Below are 25,942 nucleotides of genomic sequence, written 5' to 3' on the forward strand. Positions count from 1 at the left end.
CGCCTTTCACCCTCATGGGATCCAGGTAAAAATAAATAAATAAATTGAACACAACAAAATAAAATAACAATGACAAAATAAACAAAACAGCCCAACAGCTTTTCAGCTTCTTGTCGGTTGGTGCAGCCCTCTACCAGGAAGAGAGGTGCACCTGGACTAACAGGTGATGCACTCCAGGTGCGTGTGCCTCCTTAACCAGTGGGCATGGGCCTCCAATTACCCTGAACCTCTCCCACAAACTGAGCCCTGCCACAGGCAATATTTAAAATGTCTGCTACATAGTGTTGTGAACAGTCTGGAGCCCACTGTCTGTAACCTCTGACATCTGAAACCCATAAATACCTGGGACTCAGCTAACACAGTGGAATCCATACACGGTAAGGATGAAAAAATATATAATTTAGTGTTTTTTATTGTAAGTTGCTGCGGGTAGAATAAAATATACTGTCATTAAGCTCCCATCAAACAAGACAATTACCAAATATTTACACACAGAGGTGACGAGCAAATGGGTCAGACTGTAATCTCATGTATTTAATTCATATTTTTAAACGGATATATGAAATGCACACACCCACAAAACGCTAACTGGTGCCACTGGTATGTTCATACTCGTCTTTGATTGGTAAAAAAAAACTAGACTAGAGGTGTTGAAATTGTGGCCTCCGATGTTGAATCAGCTCCAGATTTTGTTATATAGTAGGTGGGTACAGCATTACGATTACTGTAAGTAAGCTAATGTTAGCTTTAATAGTAATTCCTATATTAGTTTGTACTGGAATGAAAACCATCTTGTTAACTACTCACGGAAGACCGGTACTAAAGTCTACGGATGGCTTTTGTTTGTATTTTTAGATGCGGAGGCATTGTGTGAACATGTATGCCTGTTTTAAATATATACGTTTAAAAAAGAATTTCTGTGACAAAAATAAAACATATACTGTAACCCTGACAGGGACGACAAGGAAGACAAACAGCAGCCGCAACTCGTTTTCACAGTGTCTCCTTTATTAAGCAAACATGAATAAACCAAACTTTTCACAACTTGTGTTGCACATCATTTTGTTTGTTTTCATTTTTTTATTGTTAACTCCTCCACTGTTAGAAAAAGATAATATTCACGGGATGAAAGAAAACCCAGACGCTAACACAGACCTCTGTGGCTTAACAGCGTCGCCCAAACCCTGTCCTGAAATGGACCCCTTATAAAAACATGCCATCCTCCTGCCACCCTGTGTCCCCCCCCCCCCCCCCCCACTCAAAATCCATGAAAGTACATGTTAAGACTGCCTGTCAAGCCTAGTTAGACATTGTGAGGCTCAAACTTCAAAGGGAACAAAAATAATCCTCTCATTGCTCCTTTGTACCCCCCCCCCCTTCCCGCCTTCCAAAAGAAAACAAAAGAGAACTTGGTACCCCTCGAGCAGGGCCCTTGCGTAAAACAGAGCAAGCGGCATTGTGTGCCCGCTGGCACCTGGCACGCCAGCGCTGGCTGCAGAGGGAACTCTGCCACGCAGGGGCATGCCAGGATTTATTGCGCCACAGCGCAGCAGCGGGCGCTCAAATATCAGGGTGGACAGCGCGCGATCTCTGGAGACGAGCGCAGCGGAGAGAGAGAGAGAGAGAGGGCTGAGCACTCCGAGCAGGTAAGTTGCTCTTGCCTTTTCTCCGTCGCACCTGGGGGGCTCTGTTAGAGGGTCACGGCCAGGCAGAGACCCTGGGGAGGGGGAGGGGGGGGGGAGGGGGAGGCTCCATTTCAGCGAAACCGCTCCTCTACCCTGCGACTCAAAAACCAACGAGAGGCTTTTATCTCCATTTAGCGGGTTAAACTCATTCTGCGGGCCAGTGATACGTTAAGAGTTTGTTTTGTTTTGTTGCAGCTTGTTTGTGTGTCTGGGTGTGTGTGTGTGTGCGTGACCATGTTTGCATGCGTGTGTGTGCATGCGCATGTTTATATTTTCAAAAAGGCACGTGCATTTGTGCACAGGTAATTCATTTATTTCTCATGATAAATATCACCTTCTAGGGCAGGTTACTAATCCCAGCTTTGAAGAGGGGCACGAGGGGGGGGGGGGGGGTGGGGCGGTGTCGGCAAGGCCCCTCTTAATGGCATAGTAAAAAGAAAAGAAAACATTGTTACAATTCCATCGAGGGCAGTGATGAAATTTTTTTTTTTTACTGCCGTGTAATTTCCAGTCCTTCTGTCCATCATATGTTGCACACAGTGGTGGTCTGCAGACACGAGCTCAGCCCCGTAAAGTGAACGCCTTTCCTTGGGACAGCCTGTCGCAGCTGTCAGGCCGCGGTCAGGTTTGAAATCATTTTGATAGGGGGGCATGCGAGTTCTCAGGTTGAATTTCAGCTTGAGCTCGGAATTCGCGGAGCTGAACGTTGCCGCTGGTCAGGTGACGTGAAGCCGCGGTGGAGCCGGTGGCGGGCCGGCGGCTAACTTTAGCGCAAGAGCGGCACCCGAGCTTTCAGAGATTCCCAAAACGGAAGAGAAATGTTTGAAAGAATAAAAAAAAAAAAAAAGACAAATAATTGATGCAGGAGACATTCGTATTTCAATGTGTGACTTTTTTTTATTGATATAGTGCGTTAACAATTTTCTCTGAAAACCCATACAAGTCAGAATTACATCAATAGATATGTCTGCTGAACCATTTTAATAGAACTACGGTGCCTTCTGTTCGTCACTCTGCAATTGTTAAGCTTTTCGCATTGTATGAAATGAACGTGGTGCCTCGCATTGCAAAATGCAGTGTCAAAAGTGCTAAAAGCTTTCTAAAGCAAATTTCAACCTATTTGCATAAAATTTCTTCAAATTACACGCCAACTAGCTTTCCAGATTCACATAAATACTTTCACATTTTAATATCGGATAACAACAATAACATTTCAAGCTGATAGGACACACACACACACATTCTTGTCAGTTGCAGAATGTTCATTAAAAAGATACAGCACTTCATAGTTCCAGTAGTCTGTTAAGGGCCTTGTCATGGGGTAACTGAAAATGAGTTAACTGGAGATAAGGCCACAGATTTCAGACCCAGCAAAGACAGGACTGACACTTGAGAACGCCGAAGACAGTTCCCAGATAGTTTCAACTGAACAGAGCAGTTAGCTGGGCGATCTCATTAAGACCTATAAAAATATTCTACGTACAGTAGGCATAGGTTTGGCACAAGGAATAATCTAGTTTTAGCCTCTGGCAGTGGAACAGCCAACAGACAGGTCGTAAATAAGCCGTGATGTCAGACCGGCCTGTTCATGCGACAGCGATTTCCTCACCTCAGGCAGACGCACGTTTGAGCATTCCACGGAATGGAGGACGCCGGAATGCCAAACTTTTCCAAAGGGAAACTTTTCCGAAGCGGAACTTTTCCAAAGGGGGAATCCTCAGTGCTCAATGGAACACTGCACACTGGGTCACCCTGTAATTACGGCAGGGAAAAAAAAACCCAAAAAAACAATTAAAGTGTAATTGTGTTAGATGGTCAGTGAGTACATTTACATCAACAGTGCTCTAATTACTGCCTTGCAGCTTAATTCATACGTGGTGATAGCTTAGCAATCGGTCCTGTCACACACCCGCTCATTTATACATAGAGCACTTGATATGTGATCGTATGTGATGTCTCTTACCATACCTCTGCTCACAAGCTCACTTTACATTAAAAAGTGTCAATAACCTGAGGGAAAGCAGAGTTTGAGGTCCTTTAGAACCTTACACTAGATTATCTCTCTCTCACATACAGATTTACTTACATTTAATGAAAATAAGTGCAGATCAGAATTAAAAAAAACTATTATGAGAGAGGAAAAAAGCACAAACAACAATTAATGACAGCGTTTTTTCTAGTTTTAAAAGCAGGCCTTCATATGTTCATTCATTAACACAATTAAAGGAAAAACATTGACAGTGGTTTTTCTTTTTTGTGAGCAATGTGCATTTCAGTTAACATTATTCTTGTCCACAGAGGAATATTAAATATTATGAGTATAAATCATAATTATATGAAAACATTTCTTATATTTAATATTTATATTCTATATTTATTTTCATTTCACCAGTTATAATTGCGGATTTAGTAATAAATGATGCATGTCGAGCGTCTCAAAATTTCGCCTGGGTTGTCTGTCTCTGCAACCGTCTCAGGATTCTGTATCAAATGAAAAGGCTTGGCTGCAGAGTCTGGGGGGGGGGGGGGGGGGGGGGAACATCTGTGCGAGTCAATCAACGGGAGGACTGAGGGGGCGTGCCTATCTCCATGGCAACGCTTGTGTCTTAATACGAGCAATGCATTTACATGAGTATTGTGCTGGACCTACACACACGCACAGTAAAATGTCCACCGAACATTCTACTATGCGAGTAGTAATTTAAATATGTATTTTAGGGGCCTTGTCTACAGGCTCAGTACATTAAGTCACAGTGATGGAAATATTTTAGTAACCTCATAAACCAATAGGTTTGTCAAACCAAACACAAAACAGAATAGAACTGACCCGGGAAAAATATAATTGAACAGGTTCCCTTCTCGAGGTGCTTCCCTGAAGTGACCCCCAGTACAAAAAGATCACCCCGACAAGTCCTAAAATTCACTTTGAGTGCGCGAGTCAGGCCACAGACTAGGTGGGGATTCACTGACAGCAACCCGCAGAGCGGCCTCTCTTCCCGCATACTGCTAATGTGTAGCTATGTTATTAGGTACAGCTCCTATTTCTCTCAGCGACAGAACGCTTTCCCTTCATGCAGCTCCGATCCTTACTGGACAAACGGGGTTAGAGGGCGTGGACGTGGGGGGAGTGAAGGTACACTGCTACCGGTATACAGCTGATTCGGCGACTGTTCTGTGAGAATTATAACTGCACATTTTAGGTAGCAGGACAGGGACACGTTTTAGCCCTTAAAATCCATGGCGCTGAACAGAGGCGCTGGAGAAGAACACAGGCAGAAAGGATCGGGTTTCCAAGCAACCTCATGACCCCAGACCCCCTACGGCACGCCCCCCCACCCCACCCCACCCCACCGTACCCCCCCCCCCAACCCCCATGCCCATCAGTGTGCTGTCAGGTCCCAAAATGCTTGTCCCTCAATCAGCAGCGAGTCAAATGGCAGACATCAAGGCCAGCTTGGGCGCAGACCGCAGCTGCTGCCCGTTAGCAATGCGCCGCCGCGCTGTGCTTTTAGCACGTCGCTAACGTGACACGGAACACGCTGACAAAAGCCATTAAGGCGAAATCACGGGAAACGGACTCGAAGCCCTCCCAGATAGCACAGCGACTCCGGGCCGGACCTGCGCCAGTTCTGGTCCAGAGTCGCCGGCTATTTGGGCTTACTGCTCTCATTCACAGCTGCCTCATGATGAGTTCCACAGAAGGCAGAATTCGCATTCGCCGTAATTCATGCGTTCACCTCGTCCACGCCAACACGGCATCAGTAAATTGATATATGATACTGCGGAATGCTTAAATAGCAAGATTGCCGTTTGGTTTATGAAGCCCCAGCTGCTCGTGCAGAAAACTGTCGAAATCAGTACAAAAAAGGGCATAAACCTAGCAGAGAGGGCCGGGGTCTGAGAGCTGGTCATCGCTTGGATGACAACTGCACTGCAAAAACGAAAAAATAAGTTAACCCTGACAAGAATTTTAGTTTTATATTTAAAATTAATATTACATTTCTATTACTTTTTTTGTTACAAAATATTGCCTACGGGGTGAGACAGTTATAAATCTACAAAATAAAAGTCAACTGTAGAGATTCTCTGTAGGACCTCTCAACCAGTGGGGGGTCTGCACGTATACTAACAGGAGGCAGCTTTGCCTTGATGCCAGTTAACGCGAAACGTTCTCACAATGTTGCTGCAACGTAGTGGCAACGTTATAACGCTGACAGAACATTCCAGCGCCGTCTTGTGCTAGCTGGGATTCCAAGTCTGTCACGGTCCTTGTGTCCCGTCCCCTTCAAAAATCAGGACAGATCAGAAAACACAACCAGCACAGAGTATAGGCTACTCAAACATATCTTCATGATATTACAGGGGCAGATGTACAACTTTAATCTGGAAGCTTAAAGAGGACTGCCACCTCCTGCTGATTAGCCTAAAGATGGACAGTGCTGCAGCTGGGTGGCATTTGCCCCATTATTGAAGGCCAGCTGGTACTACCTGGGATTCCCAATGGGAATGCCGTGTGCCTTGGATGCAGCTCAAACACTTAATTGGGACACATTTCCAGTCCACAATTCTCACAATGCCCTGCATATTCTCTGCCATTTTATTCACTCGTAAAAATGGGGGGGAAAAAAGTTTACAACTGTCAAATTATATTTAATGATTTAATAGGCCTGGGCTGTGGAATTCAGGTTTCCAAAACCAACAGAAGACACAGCGTAGCTTATTAAATCAAAACGCAGTTGACAGAATGTTATTTTAAATTTATTTAGAGATTATTTTTAAAAAAGCTACATCCAAATGTGTTTCTTGGCAACAGGACATAGTGAAAATGTGTATTGCTGTCTTCACTCAGTGCTGTGTGACAGTTTGACCCCCTGTGTTGACCTGTAAAAAGCAGCCGTGTAAAAACTGTATAGATTCAGTTCTGATTTACCACACACAAATCCTTTCTTCTCTCTTCCCCTTTTAAGCTCACAGGACTGGAGAGCAGAATTTCTGAATCTTCATAGAAGATAAAGACGCTAGGATGTGGAAGCAAGCCAAAATGGGGGATCAGACCGCCACAGGGCAGGGTAAGAAAACCTGTACCTTCCCCCTCCATTTTCCTTTTCAGCAGAGCTGGTTCAGGCCAAACAGGACACTAACAAATACAGTTACATAGAGCATTAATAACACCCCCATTGTGTCTGTGTTTGAGTATGTTTTACATAGTGTTACGCAGATGTGTCAGTGTTTGAGTATGTGTGGTAGTTTGTTTTCTAACTGCAATATTCCAAAGAAGCAAAAAACAAACAAAAAAAAGAACAAACAGTCAAACAGAAGTACACAAGTCAAGTAATCAAACACAAGAATTATGTCCCTGGACTGATGGCCTTAGATCAGCAGAGTCATAATTAACAGAAAGCTGAAAATCAACCTGAAGCTGAAACGAGATCCCAAAACCCAAGACCCAAAGATCTGCTCTCGTCCACAATTTTGTAAGAGTAACCTTTCTTCAACAAGTCCAAGCAGTTGCCCTGACACAGACATGTAGACATTAGAAAAGATATATCAGGCTACTCAGCTTCAATAAGCTAGACAATACCTTTGTGCACTACAGCGCAATGTGCTGTATAAATGAGCATATCTGGGTAGAAACAAGATGGAATGTACATAAAGAGTTTCCATATGTGTACATATAAGCACAGATTTACCAAAATGAAAAGAGCAGCCCTGGAATTTTTAGTTGTACATACCAGTCAGTCAACCGCTACAAGCACAATCTAGAAGAAAACAAAAACATGAGAATGTGAAGTGAATGTAGGTTTTATTATCAACCAGCCATGCAACATACGCAGCAATGAACCTCTGGAAGCCCCTGACACCTCCTCTACGCGAAGAACGAGCAGCACAGGCAATCTGACACAGAAAGTGGAAGAGGGGAAACATGCATAGCACTAAAATATATCTACAGACACTCCAACATATTTGTTTTTGGCATGTGGGGATTAGACAATCGTGGGAAGAAAATGTAGCTTCTGAGGAACAGAATGAAGAGAGCGGTTACAAGCTCCTTTCCAAAGAGCAGCTTTGAAGTTGGAGCAGGAAGAAGACAGTAGATGGACACGTGCCAAGCCTTAAAGTCTGTGTCTTTTTCAAGGTCCTAAACAGCTGATGCCAGAAAAGTGTCGTAACACTGCCCCAGGGCTTCAGTTCATGTGCACATGTACATCAGTACAGACGCACTAGCAGACAACCTGATGTCTCCAAATACTCAAGGTCTTTCGCTATTTTCAAGATTATACAGTTTCTATTTGAGCTATATCGATAAATTTGCCAGCTTAGTTTATGGTTCAAAGTTGCTTGGCTCAAAGTCAGAGACAATACATGTTGGTTCTCAGGGTAAACTTGGACTGACACAAATAGCATTGAAAATAATAATAATAATAATAATAACAAAATAATCCATAATATACTCTCAGGTTTCAACCAAGGAACACAAATCTGAAAAGATAACTTCCAAGACATATAAATTTATATACCGCAAATACTTTGGCAAAATCTGGCAAAACACTATTATTTTTTATTATTAATATAATAAACTGCAGATGTAATTTGTCATGTACCTTGCGGTTCTCACCTCAAACGTCCACCCTCATTTGCAGAATGGAGTTTGTATCTCCCAGTCTTTGTGTACAGTGTAGCAGGTGTGCCTGATCCTGACAAGCCACTCAGCCTCAGCTGTGCTTTTACCTGGATTACCTGGATTAATGTCCTTATGTCTCTCTTCCTTCCTGTCTGTCTGCCACACTTTACCCACACCAGGCACTGATGGAACCCCGCAAAAGAAAAAAGGTATGTTGGGGGAGGCATCTTTTCTTTTCAATACACATACATGCCTGCAGGAAGGTGCATGGAAACTTCAGCTACGAAGGGGCATTTTATTCTTACCCCTGGGAGCAGTATTCCTGTGCACGTGCATAAGGGGTAGAGCTTCAACAATGCAACAGTTTCCATTGGCTGATGATGTATATGACGCTTAAAGTGTGACCTCTGAACCCTGGTTCTGGTGGGTCCTGGTGTATCCATTTATTATGTATATTATAAGCCACTCCCATTCTCTCATAAACACATATTTTTTTAAAAATGACCAGTAATGCTGGTCCAGTTGAACTTATGAATATTTATAACTGTCTGGAGGGTGAGATCAAATGAAAAGAAAAAAGGTAATGTATCTTTCATATTACCTTGTATTAGTATCCTGTGGTACATTTGTTGGACCAAACAGTGAAAAAACAAAATAAAATCACAAATATATGATGCGTTATTACATGCATGCAGTGACTGATTAGGGATTTTGTAAGATGACCTAAAAAGAGCAAAAGCTGTTGATGGCAACTTCGCTGGGCACAACCTTCAGCGCTTTCTTAAATCTGCACCCTGTACCAGGCACAAAAAGAAGATCCAAAGTTCCAGGTGTCATGATCACACAGTATGTGGACGAACTCCCAGAGGGAATGACTACTCCGGACTTCACCCGCAAACCCATCGCCTTGACTATTCAGGAGGGTAAGTCACAATCACGTTTTATAATTCACTATTTCCAACAACCTTTTCAAAAGAACACTTCGCAGCCTTGCTCTGTGAGCGATAGATGTTTTAATGACTATATGAGTCCTGAGCACTTCGTGTGTGTGCGTGTGTGTGTGTGTGTGTGTGTATGCGCTTGGCAAACCAATTCAGTGTCATGTATTTTTAAATAACTTTTTTTGTTGTTTTTTGAGATCAAATCTGAAGCAGGTTACGAACCTTAAGCATTCTAGGCCCTGTCACTCTAAATTTAATCACACACAAATCACACGACGGGGAAAAACATACTGAAACAAAAGTGGATGTAGGACATACTTTAAGCCAAGTATCAAGGTGCAAAAAAAACAAGGAAAGAAGGCCACGAAGGCTAATTTTATACTCAGATGAGTGATCTATCAGCATCAGCGCGCGTCCAACTTCTTGACCTGGACATGTGACCGCTGCCGTAAAGCACATGATCACTGGAGAGGAAACCAAACCTGCACACATTGCTCAGGGTCATGTGTCGGGGTAGGCAGCCATTTACAGCAGTGACACTAAAATGTATTAGGTGCGTTCATAACTCAGGCTATGTTTAGCAGATATGCCTATGCACCCATCATACCATAATTTTTGCTTTGGATTTTTGAAATAAACCGATATCTAATACCCTAGATTGTAATAGCACATTATTTATTAACTTAAGTAGCCAATTAACAGTATACAACAGTAAGTATAAATAACATATGTTAACTAGGCCTTCAACAAAGAACATGAATTGTCTTTGCTCAGCATTAATAATACGTTTACATTAACATAAAGTAACGCAGTGCATAATCATCAACTAATATATGAAACTGTCTCCAGAATTATCCAATAGCACATGATGTCTAATTGTTCTGTTCGTGGTTTGTTTTTAATCATGAACAGTAATGGTACCATCTGTTGACAAACACATGTCAGAAATTTAAGTCATGTGTATGCATGTTTTATAGCAAATATTCACACCTTAACAATGGCTTAATAATGTTAGTTGTATGTTAGTTCATGGAGTTAGCTGCTCAGCATTAATAGCTAGGCAAGGCTCATTGTTTTGGTGAATATTAGTAAAGAGAGAGAACAATGAGCTTTATAGAATTTGACATGGGCTCACCTTCAGAAATTGATACATTTTGTTGGCCTCGTGAAAAACATACAATACCGTATCGATTAATGTTCACAAGTAAATATTCCACAAACAAACCAGGATATCACAACTACCATCAAACAATCAATCATACATACAAAGAGGCTTGACCTTTTCTGAAAATCGGTTACCATGACTACCCTGTAAGCACAATGCTCACTCAATTTTGGCTCCATTTTCTTTATTACAGTTTACTTTACTACATTTATCTAATCAAATGGAAACAGCACCTTCGTCAACAAGACTGGAAAGAAGAAAGTGATTTTTTACTTTTAGAAACAATCAGACAGAGAAACAAGAACTGATTTTTCTGCTTGGCCAACAGGCAAATTGGCCATCTTCAAGGCTGTCGTGATTGGGAATCCCGAACCAGTGGTCACATGGAACAGAGCCAACGGGAATATAAATGATCCAGAGAGATACCAGAATAAATTTGATCCGGAATCTCGTGAACACACATTAGAGGTACGTATTTATGCAGATATCTGAGCTACCTGCAAAGAAAAAAATGCTCAGCCATTGCTAAATATTTTGCTTCTTTTCAACTTTTTTTTCAAAAAAATAGAAAATAGCCAATGCGCGAGCAGAAAATAATATTTAAATAAGTAAATGAGAAAAAAAAAAATGCTATGCCTGGACAGAAAAGAATGAAGCAATGAATAAATAAATAAATAAATTCTGGCAGAACTGACTAGCACTGGCAGTGCTTTTCGTGTACATTCTCGAGAACTATCAGTTTGACGGGGCAAAAATGAATAAATTCAGGGATGTTGAAATTATCCAACGATTTAACAGATGCCCAAAGTGGCCGGGGATCAAGCAGACACCTACAAATGCTTTGCCACAAACGAATACGGAAAGGCTGTCTGCACCGCCGTCCTCAATATTATAGAAGGTAAGAAGTAACAATGGCAGACAAAAAAACAACCTTAACTCGGTTTTCATAAGAAAAGTCAACGACCTCAGAGAAGGAAGTTGGAGGCCTTTAGAACCCTTTTACACTAGATTCCGTCTTTTTCTCTCTCTCGTTCATTGTATTAAATATTTACATGCGTTTTCCCATAGCCACCATTGCGCTGGTGTTAAATCTGCATCCATTTGCCGTGAGATATTTGTGCCTTGCTCGACTAATGAAACATCTTCCTCTATTCCAGTTGGATACAAGAAGAAGAAGGCTCTGGCAGACGCAAAGAAAAGTAATCCGTCAGATTTTCCTTTTTGACGCATGTCACCGTTTAAATGCAAATAAAAAACTGCTAAACACTTTATAATTATTATATATTTTTCCTGTAGCTCCATCAAAGGATCCGACTGAGTTTAGAAAAATGTTGAGGAAACGGTGAGACATCATTGACGCGCACCATAGTAACTGTGTTGTTGTCGCTTTTGTTGTTACTGTTGTTATTGCTGTTGCTGTCATTGAAAACAGGGTTAAACGGGATAGCCTAACAGGTTTGCAGGCGAAAAGCTTGAAACTATTATGTTTTATGTGAAAAACGCGGTTTAACCATCCATCAAAATTTCAAGGGTTTGCACAAGATACTTAATTGTTAGTCAAATATCCAGCTCCATAAATGGATTGTATGCAAAATAATAATAATGATGATAATAATAATAATAATAATAATGATAATAATAATAAAATACTGTGGAAGCCGCTGTGAATAACAGCATGCCCAAAATGTCTAAAATGGAAAACCAGGTGAAATATTTTCTGTAATTTGTTTTTCCAGTGAAGGAAAGGTGGAAGTGAAAGACGACGGGGAACCAGACGATAAAGTCTGGGAAATCCTGCTGAGCGCGGACAAGAAGGACTACGAGCGCATCTGCGTCGAGTACGGCATCACCGACTTCCGCGGGATGCTGAAAAAGCTGAACGAGATGAAACGGGAGAGGGAGGAGGAACAGGCGAAGGTACGGCGGGCGACGCGTGCGAGCGAAGTCCCGGGATGAGTCCCCGACGAACGAACGTCCTGTAAAATTACGGGAATGTTGCACTTCATTCCAGGAGTTAGGGCAAGGGTGTACTGGGGGGACGACGACACTACAATTACTTTAGGACTTTTTTTTTTGGGGGGGGGGGGGGGGGGGGCACTGTACTGCATTGTACCCCAGTCACATTATGAAATACATTTCCTTTCTAACAACCGCGCGCTTCTCTTCCCCGCTGCAGTTCATCGAACAGCTCGGCAACCTGAGGCACATCGAGGTGAAAGCGGCGGACATGGCATCGTTTGAACTCGACATGGAACTCAAAGATCCCAACAGCAGGATCTTCCTCTACAAGGTGAGTTTGCAGTGAAATGCAAGTGCTTGAGTTCATTAAGGACCTGTCTCATTTCCACAAGGTAAATAGCAGCTCTTCAAGCTGTGGCACTACCATTCAACACACACACACACACACTTCTCCCCACTGGGAGCTTTTCACCTCATGTGTTTGCTATTTGGGGTTCAGGCCTGGTTTTTGCTCTTTTTCTGCCACTCTGCAAAGCGTAGAAAAGCACTCATTTTAATAAAAACAACAGATGAAAAAAGAACAGAAAATGGCTAAGACATTATTTTCCTTGCATCAGGTTCAGGAATGGATACAGACTACTTACTAAAGCACTACAACTCTACTCCTCTAGGATGGTGTAATGGTTCCTTACAGCAAGGATGAACACGATGAAACAAAACACAAACTGAAGCAAGTTGGCAAGAAGTACATGTTCATCATCAACAATCTTGCGCCAGAGGACGCTGGGCTGTACCAGGTTGATGTTGAAGGCGCCAACGTATTCTCCACTGACTTCAAGAGTAAGATCGGTGTCAAAATTAACTTCAAAAAAAAAAAAAGCCAGACTTTTAATGAGTAAAAATTAAAAAAAACTTGAAAAAGCCATGCGAGTTAGAGAAGCTTCGAGAATGTTAGGTAGATGATTTCTACCATAGCGAGGCCAACAGAAGCAATCCTCCTGTTTTACTGTTCCTACAACACACATGGCCTTCCACTTTCTCCTTTCTTGCTCTCAGTTCCCCCGGTGGAATTCCTCGCCAAGATCCAGGAAGTGAAGGCGGAAGAGAGGGAGGACGCCATCTTCCAGTGCGTGCTGTCCCTCCCCATGCCGAACGTTGTTTGGATGGGCAAGAACGCTCCCCTGAAAGCTGGAGACAAGTACGACATCACAGTGTCCGAGGACAAGCTCATCCACAAGCTGGTGGTGAAGGACTGCAAGCCCCTAGACAGTGGGATCTACGCAGCTGTGGCTGGACTTAAATCCTGCAACGCCTGGCTTATAGTAGAAGGTGAGGTGACACCAGCTTCTCCTCTCAAAGTCTCTCCACAATTTAAATATTGCTCCACATCCATGCAAATGGTACACTCATGGATTAGAGCATAACATAGATTTTTTTTTTTTTAAACGACAGTGGTCCAATTTTACAATTTCCTGTTTACCATTCTGTAAGCTCCCAACTTAAGAAAGACTTCAACTTGCAAATTACCTGTGTGAATTGCAGTAATCGTCAAGTGTGTGTCCAATTGCTCTTCACACAATTCAGTCCTATTCTAAACCCGCTTAATGTCTTCCTGATTCAGCTGACAAGGATCCTGATTCACGTGGGAAAAAGAAAGCCCGTAAAACGACCCAGGCTGGGGGCGCAGGAGCAGAAGACCTGGAGAAACTTGCCAGGGAGCAGCAGGAGAAACTGAAGAAGGAGATGCAGGGGAGGATGGAGGCCGCAAAAAGAGCAAATGCGGAGAAGGAGGCCAGGGATGCGGCGGCTAAGGCAGCAGCAGAAGCAGCAGGAGCAGGAGGTTTGGGAGTGGGAGGAGCAGGAGCAGGGGGTATTGGAGGAGCAGGAGGTATGGGAATGGGAGGTGCAGGAGCTGGAGGCACTGAAGGAGCAGGGGGTATTGGAGGAGCAGGAGGTATGGGAATGGGAGGAGCAGGAGCAAAAGGTATGGGAATGGGAGGTGCAGGAGCTGGAGGCATTGCAGGAGCAGGGGGTATTGGAGGAGCAGGAGGTATGGGAATGGGAGGAGCAGGAGCTGGAGGCACTGCAGGAGCAGGAGGTATTGGAGGAGCAGGAGGTATAGGAATGGGGGGTGCAGGAGCAGGAGGTATGGGAATGGGGGGTGCAGGAGCAGGAGGTATGGGAATGGGGGGTGCAGGAGCAGGAGGTATGGGAATGGGAGGTGCAGGAGCAGGGGGTATTGGAGGAGCAGGAGGTATGGGAATGGGAGGTGCAGGAGCTGGAGGCACTGCAGGAGCCGGGGGTATTGGAGGAGCAGGAGGTATGGGAATGGGAGGTGCAGGAGCTGGAGGCATTGCAGGAGCAGGGGGTATTGGAGGAGCAGGAGGTATGGGAATGGGAGGAGCAGGAGCTGGAGGCACTGCAGGAGCAGGAGGTATTGGAGGAGCAGGAGGTATAGGAATGGGGGGTGCAGGAGCAGGAGGTATGGGAATGGGGGGTGCAGGAGCAGGAGGTATGGGAATGGGAGGGGCAGGAGCAGGAGGATTGGGAGGAGCAGGAGGTATGGGAATGGGAGGGGTTGGAGCTGGAGGTGCTGCAGGAATGGGAGGCACAGGAGCTGGTGGTGCTGAAGCTGGAGGTATGGGAGGAGGTGCAGGAGGTATGGGAATGGGAGGTGCAGGAGGCATGGGAGGAGGAGCAGGGGGTATTGGAGGAACAGGAGGTATGGGAGGTCCAGGAGGTGTAGGCACAGGTGGTGCAGGAGCAGGAGGTGTGGGAGTGGGAGGTGCAGGCGGTGTAGGATTTGCAAAAGGTGCTACAGGGGCTCATGGTGGAGGAGCAGGAGGGGGCGGCACAGGAGGTGCAGGAGGTACTGGAACAGGAGGTGAAGATGGAGGAGCTGGTGGCACAGGGGCAGGAGGTGAAGGAGCTGGCGGTGGAGGAGCAGGAGGTACGGGAGGTGGAGATGGAGGATCTGGCAGTGCTGGAGCAGGAGCTGGTGGTGCAGGGGGAGGAGCCGGAGGCGATGGAGGAAAAGGAGGTGGGGGAGCGGGCGGAGATGGGACTGGAGAAGACGGCTCCGGCAAAGATGCAAAAAAAGATGCGAAGGGGAAGAAGCGCAAAGGAGCGGCAGGGGAAGCTGCCGGCAAACCTGAAGGTAAGAGTTCCGGCTACCTCCGGCACATCCATACAGAGCAAAGGGGACAGGCCGTCCTACCTAAAGTGACGTTTGTCCTTGTCTCTGAATTCAGACTTTAATATGCCTTCTAGAAACATCACAGAGATCAGTGAAGCGGTAGGATTGCACAGGCCTTCATATTGATTTGATGATTGTTATCATCACTCTCATATTTTTAATCATTGATATTGCCTCCGTTGTCTGTACTACAATAATTTTGGTTGTTATTGTTACTGTTATGGATGTCCAAAGTTGTTTGAAACACTGTCTGGCTATTTGTGCTATTGCTGTCATTGTTGGCTTTCAGCGTTGTTTTTAAGATTTCTGGAAAAATACACTGATCTTATTTTCAACAAATGATGTTTTGCAATGTACTTATAATACGAGCACATATTTACTCTGTGTATGTGAAATGTGTGTTCATTTCTAATGCTTAAATGTGTGTGTTGCACTGTCATTATTGTAGACTCTGTGGAGTATGTGTGCCTATGCATCCAGGTCTGATTACTGTCATTTTGAGCACTATTTGTTTGTGAATGTTATCATTACTGTTGTTTGCGTCAATGTTTTTGTTGTGTTTTCTTATCCGATCTCATATCTTATGATCCAACTTAAAACTCTGAAAATGAATTAAGCTGACAGTGGTTATGATAATTATCATTTGGGCTAATTATGAGCCGATTATGAAGGCACGACAGATTCAGCCAGGCAAATGGGGCAAGCGGGGGCAGTTGAGACCTCTGGCCCCGCAGCCGATTCTGGGCTCGAGGGGGCAGCCGGGCCCCTGGCTCACGCAGGGTCGGACGCGGCCATCGGTAAGACATTCTGACGGCTGCACTGTCCGTTGCTTCGACGTGACTGCCCTGCATCGAAGCAATTGCTGAAAGCAAATGGCTATGGGAGCTTTTCCCAAACTTATCTTAATCAAAATTACTTGCCTAAAAAAAAATTGCTGATGCTTCAATAAAAACTAAGTGTGGTCAGTGAATTAAAAAGCATACTGTAGTTGTCTTACAATAAAGACTATTATATAAGCGAACATGTAATAATAATAATAATAATAATAATAATAATAATAATAAAATTAACTGGGTGCAGAATGTGTCACCAGATGAATCGTCTTGATGTCCTTGTATGGAATAAGATTTTTGTGTGCTTTATGTAAAAGAATTTGTGTTGTAATGTGTGCCTTTGGTTTCCCTGAAAAAAAAAAAAATCAGATACTGATACTGAGTTTCTTTCTTCATTCTTATTACGTTTATTACAATCATATGAGATGGAATTGCCAAAGTGACAAGGACGGCAAGAAGATGCGTGCCTGCAGGAAGGTGGGCATGCAAAACCAGGCATTGATCTCACACTGCAGAAGACACCACACTGCAGCGGTCAAACAGCCATCCATGATGAATTGTCAGTCTGTTGTCAACATGTCGGAAGATGTAGGCCTCGATGAGCCCAAAATGCTGGAAAAACGGCCAAGACAAGATTTAGGAAAAAGAAATGAAGCTGCTTTAGAAGGCGCAAAGAAAAGTGACCAGAGATATGAAAATATAAGAAATATAGGCCCCTCTCATGTCGTGACCAAGTCTTACCAAAACTACGAACTCCTCACTACATCAAACACTGCTATGTTGCATATTCATCCGTGGCAATGTTAGTCATTAGAACATCTGAGAAGAGGATACGATTTTCAAAATGCAGTGGTTTCTCAAGCGCTGTTCCTGGAGATCTAATGTCCTAGAGGTTTTCACTCCAACCCTAACAAAGCACACCTCATTCAACAGCTGGAAATCTTACTGCGCTGCCAATTAGTGGGGTCATGTGTGCCAAATGAGGGTTTAAATGAAAACCTACAAGGAAGGTAGATCTCAAGGAACAGTGTTTGGAACCACTGTCATAATGAAAGCAAGGCAGCCATCAACTGAAGGAATGAAGTTGAGACAAATCGACTGTGCATCTTGGGTTAGAAATGTCCAGAACAAAATGGATGCCAACACTGGATGGAAAAATGAAGACATTTTCCAAACAATACTCAAATGGAAAATATTTGATTCTTGAGCATGCATTTTTTTTTTTAAGTTTTACTTTAGTTCAATAACTAAATTTGTTTGAAATTATTCATTTTCACATGACATTTGTAAATGTGATTTTATTCCATAGATAAGTATTCAAAAGCCTACCGTGTACTGAAGCCTAGGGGGTTTTAATCACCACGCCGTGGACGAATTTTACGATAACCAGCACATTTTTGCAGGAAGTTGAGGAGATTTGCAAGCACATGTCCGATAAAGAGGTGGTAACTGTACACCTGCTATGCCCTCCAGAACCTGGAGTTTACTTCACCAGCGCTCTGAACGACGCAAAGGCCATTTTGGGAGAGTCAGCAGAACTGACGTGCGAAATGAGCAGCGCAGCCTCCAAGGGAGTGTGGTACCACGACGGAAAGGAGGTGAGATCATTTCATTACACTTTTATTGCCAGTTTCCAACTGCTAGTGCAAATGTAATGAACAGCCATTGAGGAGCGTCATCCTGCTACTTATCACCAAACGGTTCCCGTGCACGTTTGCGTTGGCAACTCAAGATCGATAAAGGGGAAAAAAAAAAGCAGTGACTTCAAAATGTGAGCAACGAGAAATATTCTGCCTTAAATCATTGAAAAAGTTGGTTTTATCCTGTTCAACATATCAGAGACACGAAGAGGTGTTTTCTTCCCTATGTTTTGGTACCATAAATGGATGATGCATGAATTTAGAGGTACTCTTTGTCTTCTCACTGCTTCTAACATGCAGATCTGTTGACTTCTGAACGCAAGTAAACAGCTGGTATTTATAAATAAAATACATGTGCTACTTTGTGACAGGAAGGTTTAAAACAGGGCTGCCCAGCCCTGTTCCTGGAGATCTAGCGTCCTTTTAGGTTTTCACTCCGATCCTAACAAAGCACACCTCATTCAACTGCTAGAGATCTACCGTCCTGTAGGATTTCACTCCAATACTAACAAAGCACAACTCACAGTGATATTGTTGAATGGCTAATTAGGAGAAGCAGTTGTGCTTTGTTAGGTTTATCATTATGTCATCTCCAAGAATAGGACTGGGAAGCCCTGGTTTAGAGGTTTACCAATGCTTTGGTTAAACACAAGCGAAAGGTCACATTCCGCATCTGAAACCTGTTCTTTCCTTTTGCCAGAGTCGGACATATTTTTAGTGGACAGGAGCCTCCAGTATCCTGTCTAGTGCGCCTCAGTGTGAAAAGTGCCTTTACATTACATTAAATAACTACACTACTGTCATTTAGGGAGTTGTACAACTTTAGAATCTTTACTGCTAAAAGTACATTGGTCAAGGGTACAACAGCAGTGTCCTACCTTAGAATCAAACCCAGTTCCTTACCCATTGTCCTACTGCAGACCTTTAACCATGTTTCTTCCTTCTGCGTTTCTTGTCAGCTGTCCTCCTCTAAAGAGATAAAAATTTCTAAAGTGGGCGCCACTCACAAGCTGAAAATCCTCAAGGTCTCCGAGGAAAATTCTGGAAAATATCGCTTTGAAGCGGAGGGACGCAAAACGGAATCGATGATCGTTGTGGAAGGTCAGAATCGCTGCCATTGTCATCCCCCCGTACCTACACCGGGCTTGGAAATCAAAAGATTACATCACCTCCACCCAAATACATCTCTGATAAATGAAGTGATATATGTGACGGTGTGTTTCTCAGACAAATCATAAACAGTCCTTTTATCAGATTGATGGGAGAAAATATAAAATTTCCCATATGCCATACTCGATAAATAATCACACTGTATGAATAAATTAAAATGATCTTCCTGTCATGGCGGTTCAAAATCTTGAAACACTAACTCAACTGCCCATTTTCACTATGACAGAGAAACTTCTTTTGCATACATGCTTTAATAAGTAACTGTAGGTTTATGTTTCATCTCCTAGATCCACCAAGGATTGCTGAAGCTGATATTAAAAACTTCTGTTTGCCCGTCTCTGTAAAATCCGGTCAGGCTACATCCTTCAGGGTTCCATTTGTGGGTCGCGAACCATTCAAAGTGCAGTGGTTCAAAGAAGGGCAGGAGGTGAAAAATGACACCAATATCAGAGTGGAGAACGACGAGGGATATACCCGTCTGGTTCTTCGCAAGTTGAATCGTAAGGACTCTGGAGAAATCAAGGTCAAGATCAAGAATGAGTTTGGCACCACGGAGGCCACAACGGAACTCAACGTCCTCGGTAGGTGAAGCCAGACAGACGCAGAAGTACATGAAGGCTCAAATTCAAATAGGCAGAGGTACTGGGCTCATTCCAGTTGCTTATATTATCCGTCCTTGTCTCCTCGATCCTCACCTTTACTTTACTTATGCAGTTAGATGCTACATACAAGGTCTCAAGTTAATGTCAACATGCAGCTGCCGTGACTATTCAACACCAATTTATGAAAGAAACTAACGTCAGGGCATAGGAGATATGTGGATACTTGAGTTACGACATAAACATTTGCACGCATGAGCATAACACAAGACTGCGTTATTTACTTTTTTTTGTCAGACAAGCCTACCCCACCCCAAGGTCCACTGGAAGTGATTGAAGGCTCTTCCAGCTGCATTGAGATAAAGTGGAGGCCCCCCAAGGACAACGGTGGCTCAAAGGTGACAAACTACCACCTGGAGCGTCAGCAGGTGGGGCGTAACACCTGGAAGAAGATCGGCAATGTCCCCGGGGAACCGCCAAGCTTCAGGGACACTGACGTGGAACACGGCAAGAAGTACTACTACCGCATCAGAGCCATCACAGCAGAGGGCGAGAGCGACATGATAGTGACTGAAGACGTACAGGCTGGAACTAAAGGTGGGGCTTGTCTTAGGCCACAATCTATCATCAAGGCTTATTTCCCAACAGTTCCATACCATAAATAGTATTCATGCACAATGTTTCTTAGCTATTTCTTTTTACATGAACACAGCCCTGTTAAAACATGACCCCACTGTTTTGCTTTAGCATACCCGGGTCCACCAATCGCACTCAAAGTGGTCAGTGCTTTCAAGGACCGCATTAATCTCCAATGGGTCAACCCAACCAACACCGGAGGAACTGCCATTGTGGGCTACAACCTGGAGAAACGCAAGAAGGGCAGCAACCTCTGGAGCCTAGTCAACCCGGGGGGCGAACCCATTAAAGGCCTGAGCTTTTCATAAAATATGAATTATGAATCAATTCAGCATTGCAAGCAGACTTTAGACTTTAGACCCTGTATACACGGAGCTTTTTCAAAACGTTTTTGGAGCATTCTAGAATGTGTTGGCAATGCAACGGTTGTAGCCTGTTCGTACACACGCACCAGTGGGAACAGTTCTGGCTAGCTACACAATAGCCTGCCAACGAGTGTTTAACAATCAACTCAATCATGGTTTTCACTAGGCCCCAGGTTCGTACATTGATGTTTTGAAGGAGACTGTCAGCCAGCCGTGGCAGAAATTGTCTTGTTGTCAATCAGCACCGAAGACGTGTCAAAGGTTGTTCTCGATGTTGGTTAAAAACGGTTTCCTCGCCACTCGTTACATCACATTACAGGCATTTAGCAGAAGCTCTTATCCAGAGCGACTTACACAACTTTTACATTGTATCCATTTATACAGCTGGATATATACTGAAGCAATGCAGGTTAAACACCTTGCTCAAGGGTACAACGGCAGTGTTCTACCCAGGAATCGAACCTATGACCTTTCGGTTACAAGCCCAGTTCCTTACCCACTGTGCTACACTCCCGCCACTCCAACTCTGTTTATCGTCACCATTACTGTCTTCCATGTTTAATAAATTTAACGTTAACATTATGGGAAGCAAGCTAACTTATTTTTTGTCAGTTATGCTAAAGAAACTACACTACACGTGTGCATTCCAATGACGTAATAACACAACCAAAACGTTTGGGCGGACACACGCAACTTGAGATGCGTTGTACACTACCTCCTGAATGTGTTTTTACCACAACGATTCTGTAAACATTTTGAGGCATACACATAATTCCGTTGTACCACAACTGTGTAGAATTCGTTGTACAATGGATTTGAAAGCCCCCTGTGCACAGGGTCTAAGTGATTATCTGCTTTCTGATGTTGTATACGTTTATATTTTTCATTACAAATTCAAAAGGTTGTAACATAACACAGCAAACTGGTGAAAAAAATCCATGCTGTACATATTAATGTGCTATCAGTGGAAAGCATGATTTTGTTTTGATTTTTATAGAATGACAGGTATCAGTATCAGTGGAATAAATGATCTGCAAATAATTCAATAATTCAACAAATTGGCTAAAACAATGATAAGGTACTATTGTGGGGAAAAAAAAGCTCTGCTGTTATTGCTGCTCATTACTGTTTCTTGTATTTGCTTGTTCTTTGACCATAGACAAACAGTACACAGTGACAGACGTCATTGAGGGGCAAGCGTATGAATTCCGAGTGAGCGCAATAAACTTCTCAGGCTCCGGAGAACCGAGCGTCCCCTCTGAGTTCGTGTTTGCGAGGGAGCCCATGAGTAAGTCTTTCTGAGGAACGGTGACAGAAACATTTTTCATTTTCGGAACAGATTTTCCAGCATTCACAGCATAGCGGTTTGGACAATAACGCAAATGAATAATCGCGAAACGGCTAGCAAAACCTGTAAAGAATTATTGGTATCAGCCACTAATCACAGTTGTCCGTGTCCTGTGTCCAGATCCCCCAGGTAAAGTTTCTGACCTGAAGGTGATAGATTCTGACTACAACACCTTGTGCCTGTCCTGGTCTAAGCCCCAAGCCGAGAAGGGTGGTCGAGGTGAAGCCAAAGGCTTCTTCGTGGAGATTCGTCCAGAAGACGAACAAGTGTGGACTCGCTGTAATACCAATGCCATCACAATGAACAGCTACACCATAAAAGGTCTGAAGCCAATGGCTATGTACTTTGTCAGGGTGGTCGCCACCAATGTTGGGGGATCAGGGGATCCCCAAGAACTGAATAACTACGTCCTTGCCATGCCTCCCCCTGGTGAGTATAACTGAAACGTTTCCGCTTATGCTTGCTTGATCAAAGGTTCTTTTATGGTTATATCTAACACTGCCCCACAATTCATTCTACAGCTAGAAGGGTAAAAAAATTCCTGGGTTTTGAGTCCTGTCCTTTCGCGAAAAGTCCGGAGTTTTGAGTCCTGTCATTTTGTCTCTCTTTTTTAGTGAGGCCAAGATTCACAGATGCGAAAATGAACAGTTTCATGGTGGCGAGAGCAGGAAACGCTTTACGTGTCAGCATCAATTTTGAGGTATATAAAATGTTTAAAATATAGGAAGCCTTTTAAAAAATTACTGGATCAAAGCAGAAGATAAAATTGCATAATGCGATGTACAGTACCAAACATTATTTGTCCCATTTTTAATAAATATATTGTTTTAGGATGATGTGCAGTTTCAGATTGAACATATCTGCATTATAATACGGTGTCATTGTGAGAAATTATTATTTTTATACCGTCTCCAGGCCTCTCCTTGGCCAGAGGTCACCTGGCTGAAGGACGACTCACCTGTGTCTAAGAGGGCAACCATTAGCACCGCTGACGGCACGTCACAGCTCCTGATTCCTTCAGCAGAGCGCTCCGATACAGGCATCTACACCATCATAATCAAGAACCTGGTGGGCCAGGAAACCTTCAGCACTGAGATCAGAGTCACAGGTAATCTAAGCTAAGCTACGGCATGAAGGACATGATAATGCAACAGGTTTATTCAGTTTTTTAATACAAAACTAAGAAATACTGAATGACAACCTGCAAGACACCCTGTAGGCACTAGTCACAGCTAATATCTGATCAAAATAGCTACTATTGGACCACACATGCATACACAAACAATAAAACCTCTCTATTAACAGAACGTGATGTTAAATTAAAAAATATATATATTTCACCAAAGAGCAAAACATTGAGAGAAAACGAAGGTCAGTCCTGCAAGTTATGACCAGCTTGCTACGAGGCAAAGTGGCGCAGTTACGAATTCTGCTGTGCACTTGAGTGAAGATTTTATCCATTTTGAAATACAGGCCCATATCTCCCTTAATAATGATCTGAGATAAGTGCAATTTCGGTTTAAGGGGTTCCTTATAAGACCAAATAAGCATGCCAAATTTCATTAAAATCTGTGATGATGTAGGCCAAAGGAAATCATGTTCAACTGACCTGGACTTAACCAATTCAAAGTTCAAACACAGGCGACTGGATGACATTGTCTCTGATGGCCTTGTTTCTGACCTGGTTTCAGACGAACCCAAACCTCCTGGTCCGGTGGAGCTTGACGAGAACGTTCCGGGCACGGTCACGGTGTCCTGGGCACCGTCTCCAGACGAGACCCGTGACGATCATCTCCACTACCTGGTGTCCAAGCGCGACTCAGTCAAACGGGCCTGGCACACCGTGGCCGACCGCCTCTTCAATAACAAGTTCACCGTCTGCAACATCATGCCAGGCCGAGAATACTACTTCAGAGTCTACGCCAAGAATGACATGGGCCTGTCTAAGCCTTCTGAATCAACAGTCTGGTCAATCACCAAGAAGAAAGGTGTGTTGTTATGATTGGTAGCATGGCTGGAAAGGCATCAGGAATACACACACACACACACACAATAAAAAAATGTAAAAACGGGCACTCACACATGCTACTGAGCATCTTATCCTGTTAAGGCACTGTTCTAGTGCACCGATGGGCACCACAGACTGTTATGAAATGATACAATCTGGAGTTGGCTAACACTGACTGTGGCTATGTAATCTTAGGGTTGTCGCTAGGTAAGCTGTTTATCTTAGTTGACTTAGTTATTGCACTTGTGCCCACTCAACTACTGCTTGTTTTAATTGCATAGACTGCTTTGTTGCTGTTTTCTGTTGTGTTACTCAGATTAACCTACAGGGTCCAAGTTAAACTACGTGGTCGTTCCCTGAACTTAGTACTGTACTTCCCTCTAGGGTTTTCAACACACTTGTTCCTGGTTTTGGTTATACACTTTGTTGTACGTCGCTCTGGATAAGAGTGTCTGCCAAATGCCTGTAATGTAATGGCTAGCATCGACCAGTGGCTCATGATGCACCAGCAACACCTGCTGGTCAATCAGGCACCAGCACATCCACCTTTCAGCTTTTCATGACTCACAACCTCACAACAGTGATAAGTGTTAATGTACGCTCATACAGTATGTACCCTCTATGTAGTGCCATATATATTAGTGAGGCAAACATAACCAGAGTTTCTGTCAAATTCATTTCTCAGTATTTTTATTCACTTATTTTTTAGCCACAATATACAGTATATGAGAATAATATCTGTCATGTACAGTATTATGTGTCAATCCACCGGCTCATAAAAATAAATGTTTGTACTTTTATGTCATTCAAAATTAAATTACGCGGTATTACATATCAGGCATCACATGCACATGTCCTTACTGGGGATGACTCTGGAAATGCACTGGAAATAATCACGTGTCTTCCCGATACAGAAAAGTTCACCTTGAACGTACCTGAATCCAAGGCCGTCAACTTTGAGCGTCCCCCGAAATTCCTGACCGGTCTGAAGATGCACGTCGCGCCCCAAGGCTACGAGTGCTACATGACCTGTGCCGTGCGGGGCGACCCCGCGCCCCACGTCACATGGTACAGGGACAACGTCAGCCTCAACACCAACACCAACTACTACATCACCAACACCTGCGGCGTGTGCTCCATGCTCATCCTCAGGGTCGGGCATCAAGACATGGGGGAGTACAAAGTCCTCGCGGAAAACCCGCTGGGCCGAGCGGAGTGCTCCACCAAGCTCACCGTCAGAGGTACTGCGCTCTCAGCTACCCTAACTCTCATAAAAATGCAAATCACTGCAAAATGCAAATTTTAAACACACATTCATTATTACTAATATTCATTTTGTTCTCTTTTTTCCCCCCAGAATAAACCACCTTCATTTTCAAGGCTGCAGCTCTAGACTTTGTTTTTTTATAGCCATGTTTTCTTTCTGGAAATCTTGTTACCTTGTTTTATTTTTAATGCAGAAATAACTTACTGTGTGTGTTTTAAAAGAAACTTGTCAAATCCATTTCAGGCTATCATCTTTACTTAGGAGCAATATAAGTCAGGCTGGTTTGTGGTTGGTTGCTGGCATACAAATTATAATTTATTTTAGAGGTAATAATGAATTATGTGATAAAATTAACAGTCAGATTTATGTGCTGAAACACTCTTTTGCCAAGCAAGTTTTCTGTGACCTAAATGGTAAAATGGTAAATGGACTGCATTTATATAGCGCTTTTATCCAAAGTGCTTTACAATTGATGCCTCGCATTCACCAGAGCAGTTAGGTGTCTTAC

General features: G+C 43.5%; 1 protein-coding gene across 2 annotated transcripts; it reads left to right on the top strand.

Annotated features, from left to right (window-relative positions):
- Positions 1–1,444: 1,444 nt before the first annotated feature.
- LOC118211575 (immunoglobulin-like and fibronectin type III domain-containing protein 1) lies at positions 1,445–25,699 on the top strand. Of its 2 annotated transcripts, XM_035388908.1 has the most exons (24): positions 1,445–1,646; positions 6,653–6,754; positions 8,487–8,516; positions 9,111–9,230; positions 10,742–10,881; positions 11,212–11,311; positions 11,571–11,612; positions 11,710–11,755; positions 12,150–12,330; positions 12,590–12,703; positions 13,044–13,212; positions 13,429–13,701; positions 17,875–17,999; positions 19,001–19,142; positions 19,499–19,792; positions 20,108–20,407; positions 20,558–20,737; positions 21,971–22,099; positions 22,280–22,588; positions 22,774–22,859; positions 23,075–23,267; positions 23,851–24,147; positions 25,082–25,408; positions 25,525–25,699. In XM_035388908.1, exons 2-24 carry the CDS (start codon positions 6,709–6,711, stop codon positions 25,527–25,529), a joined length of 3,648 nt encoding a protein of 1,215 aa, XP_035244799.1. In that variant the 5' UTR covers positions 1,445–1,646; positions 6,653–6,708; the 3' UTR covers positions 25,530–25,699. The 2 variants fall into 2 exon arrangements, with proteins under 2 accessions (XP_035244799.1, XP_035244798.1); XM_035388907.1 differs by lacking the exons at positions 1,445–1,646; positions 6,653–6,754; positions 8,487–8,516; ... (7 more) ...; positions 13,044–13,212; positions 13,429–13,701 and adding an exon at positions 14,894–15,529.
- Positions 25,700–25,942: the final 243 nt, after the last annotated feature.

Source organism: Anguilla anguilla, chromosome 13 (genome assembly GCF_013347855.1).
Source record: "Anguilla anguilla isolate fAngAng1 chromosome 13, fAngAng1.pri, whole genome shotgun sequence".
NCBI classification, from domain to species: domain Eukaryota; kingdom Metazoa; phylum Chordata; class Actinopteri; order Anguilliformes; family Anguillidae; genus Anguilla; species Anguilla anguilla.

Coding starts and splice junctions, on each gene's coding strand:
- LOC118211575 (XM_035388908.1), top strand. CDS start 6,709: ATGTGGAAGCAAGCCAAAATGGGGGATCAGACCGCCACAGGGCAGG. Junction 10,882..11,211: donor CTCGTGAACACACATTAGAG/GTACGTATTTAT, acceptor ACGATTTAACAG/ATGCCCAAAGTGGCCGGGGA. Junction 11,312..11,570: donor CGTCCTCAATATTATAGAAG/GTAAGAAGTAAC, acceptor CCTCTATTCCAG/TTGGATACAAGAAGAAGAAG.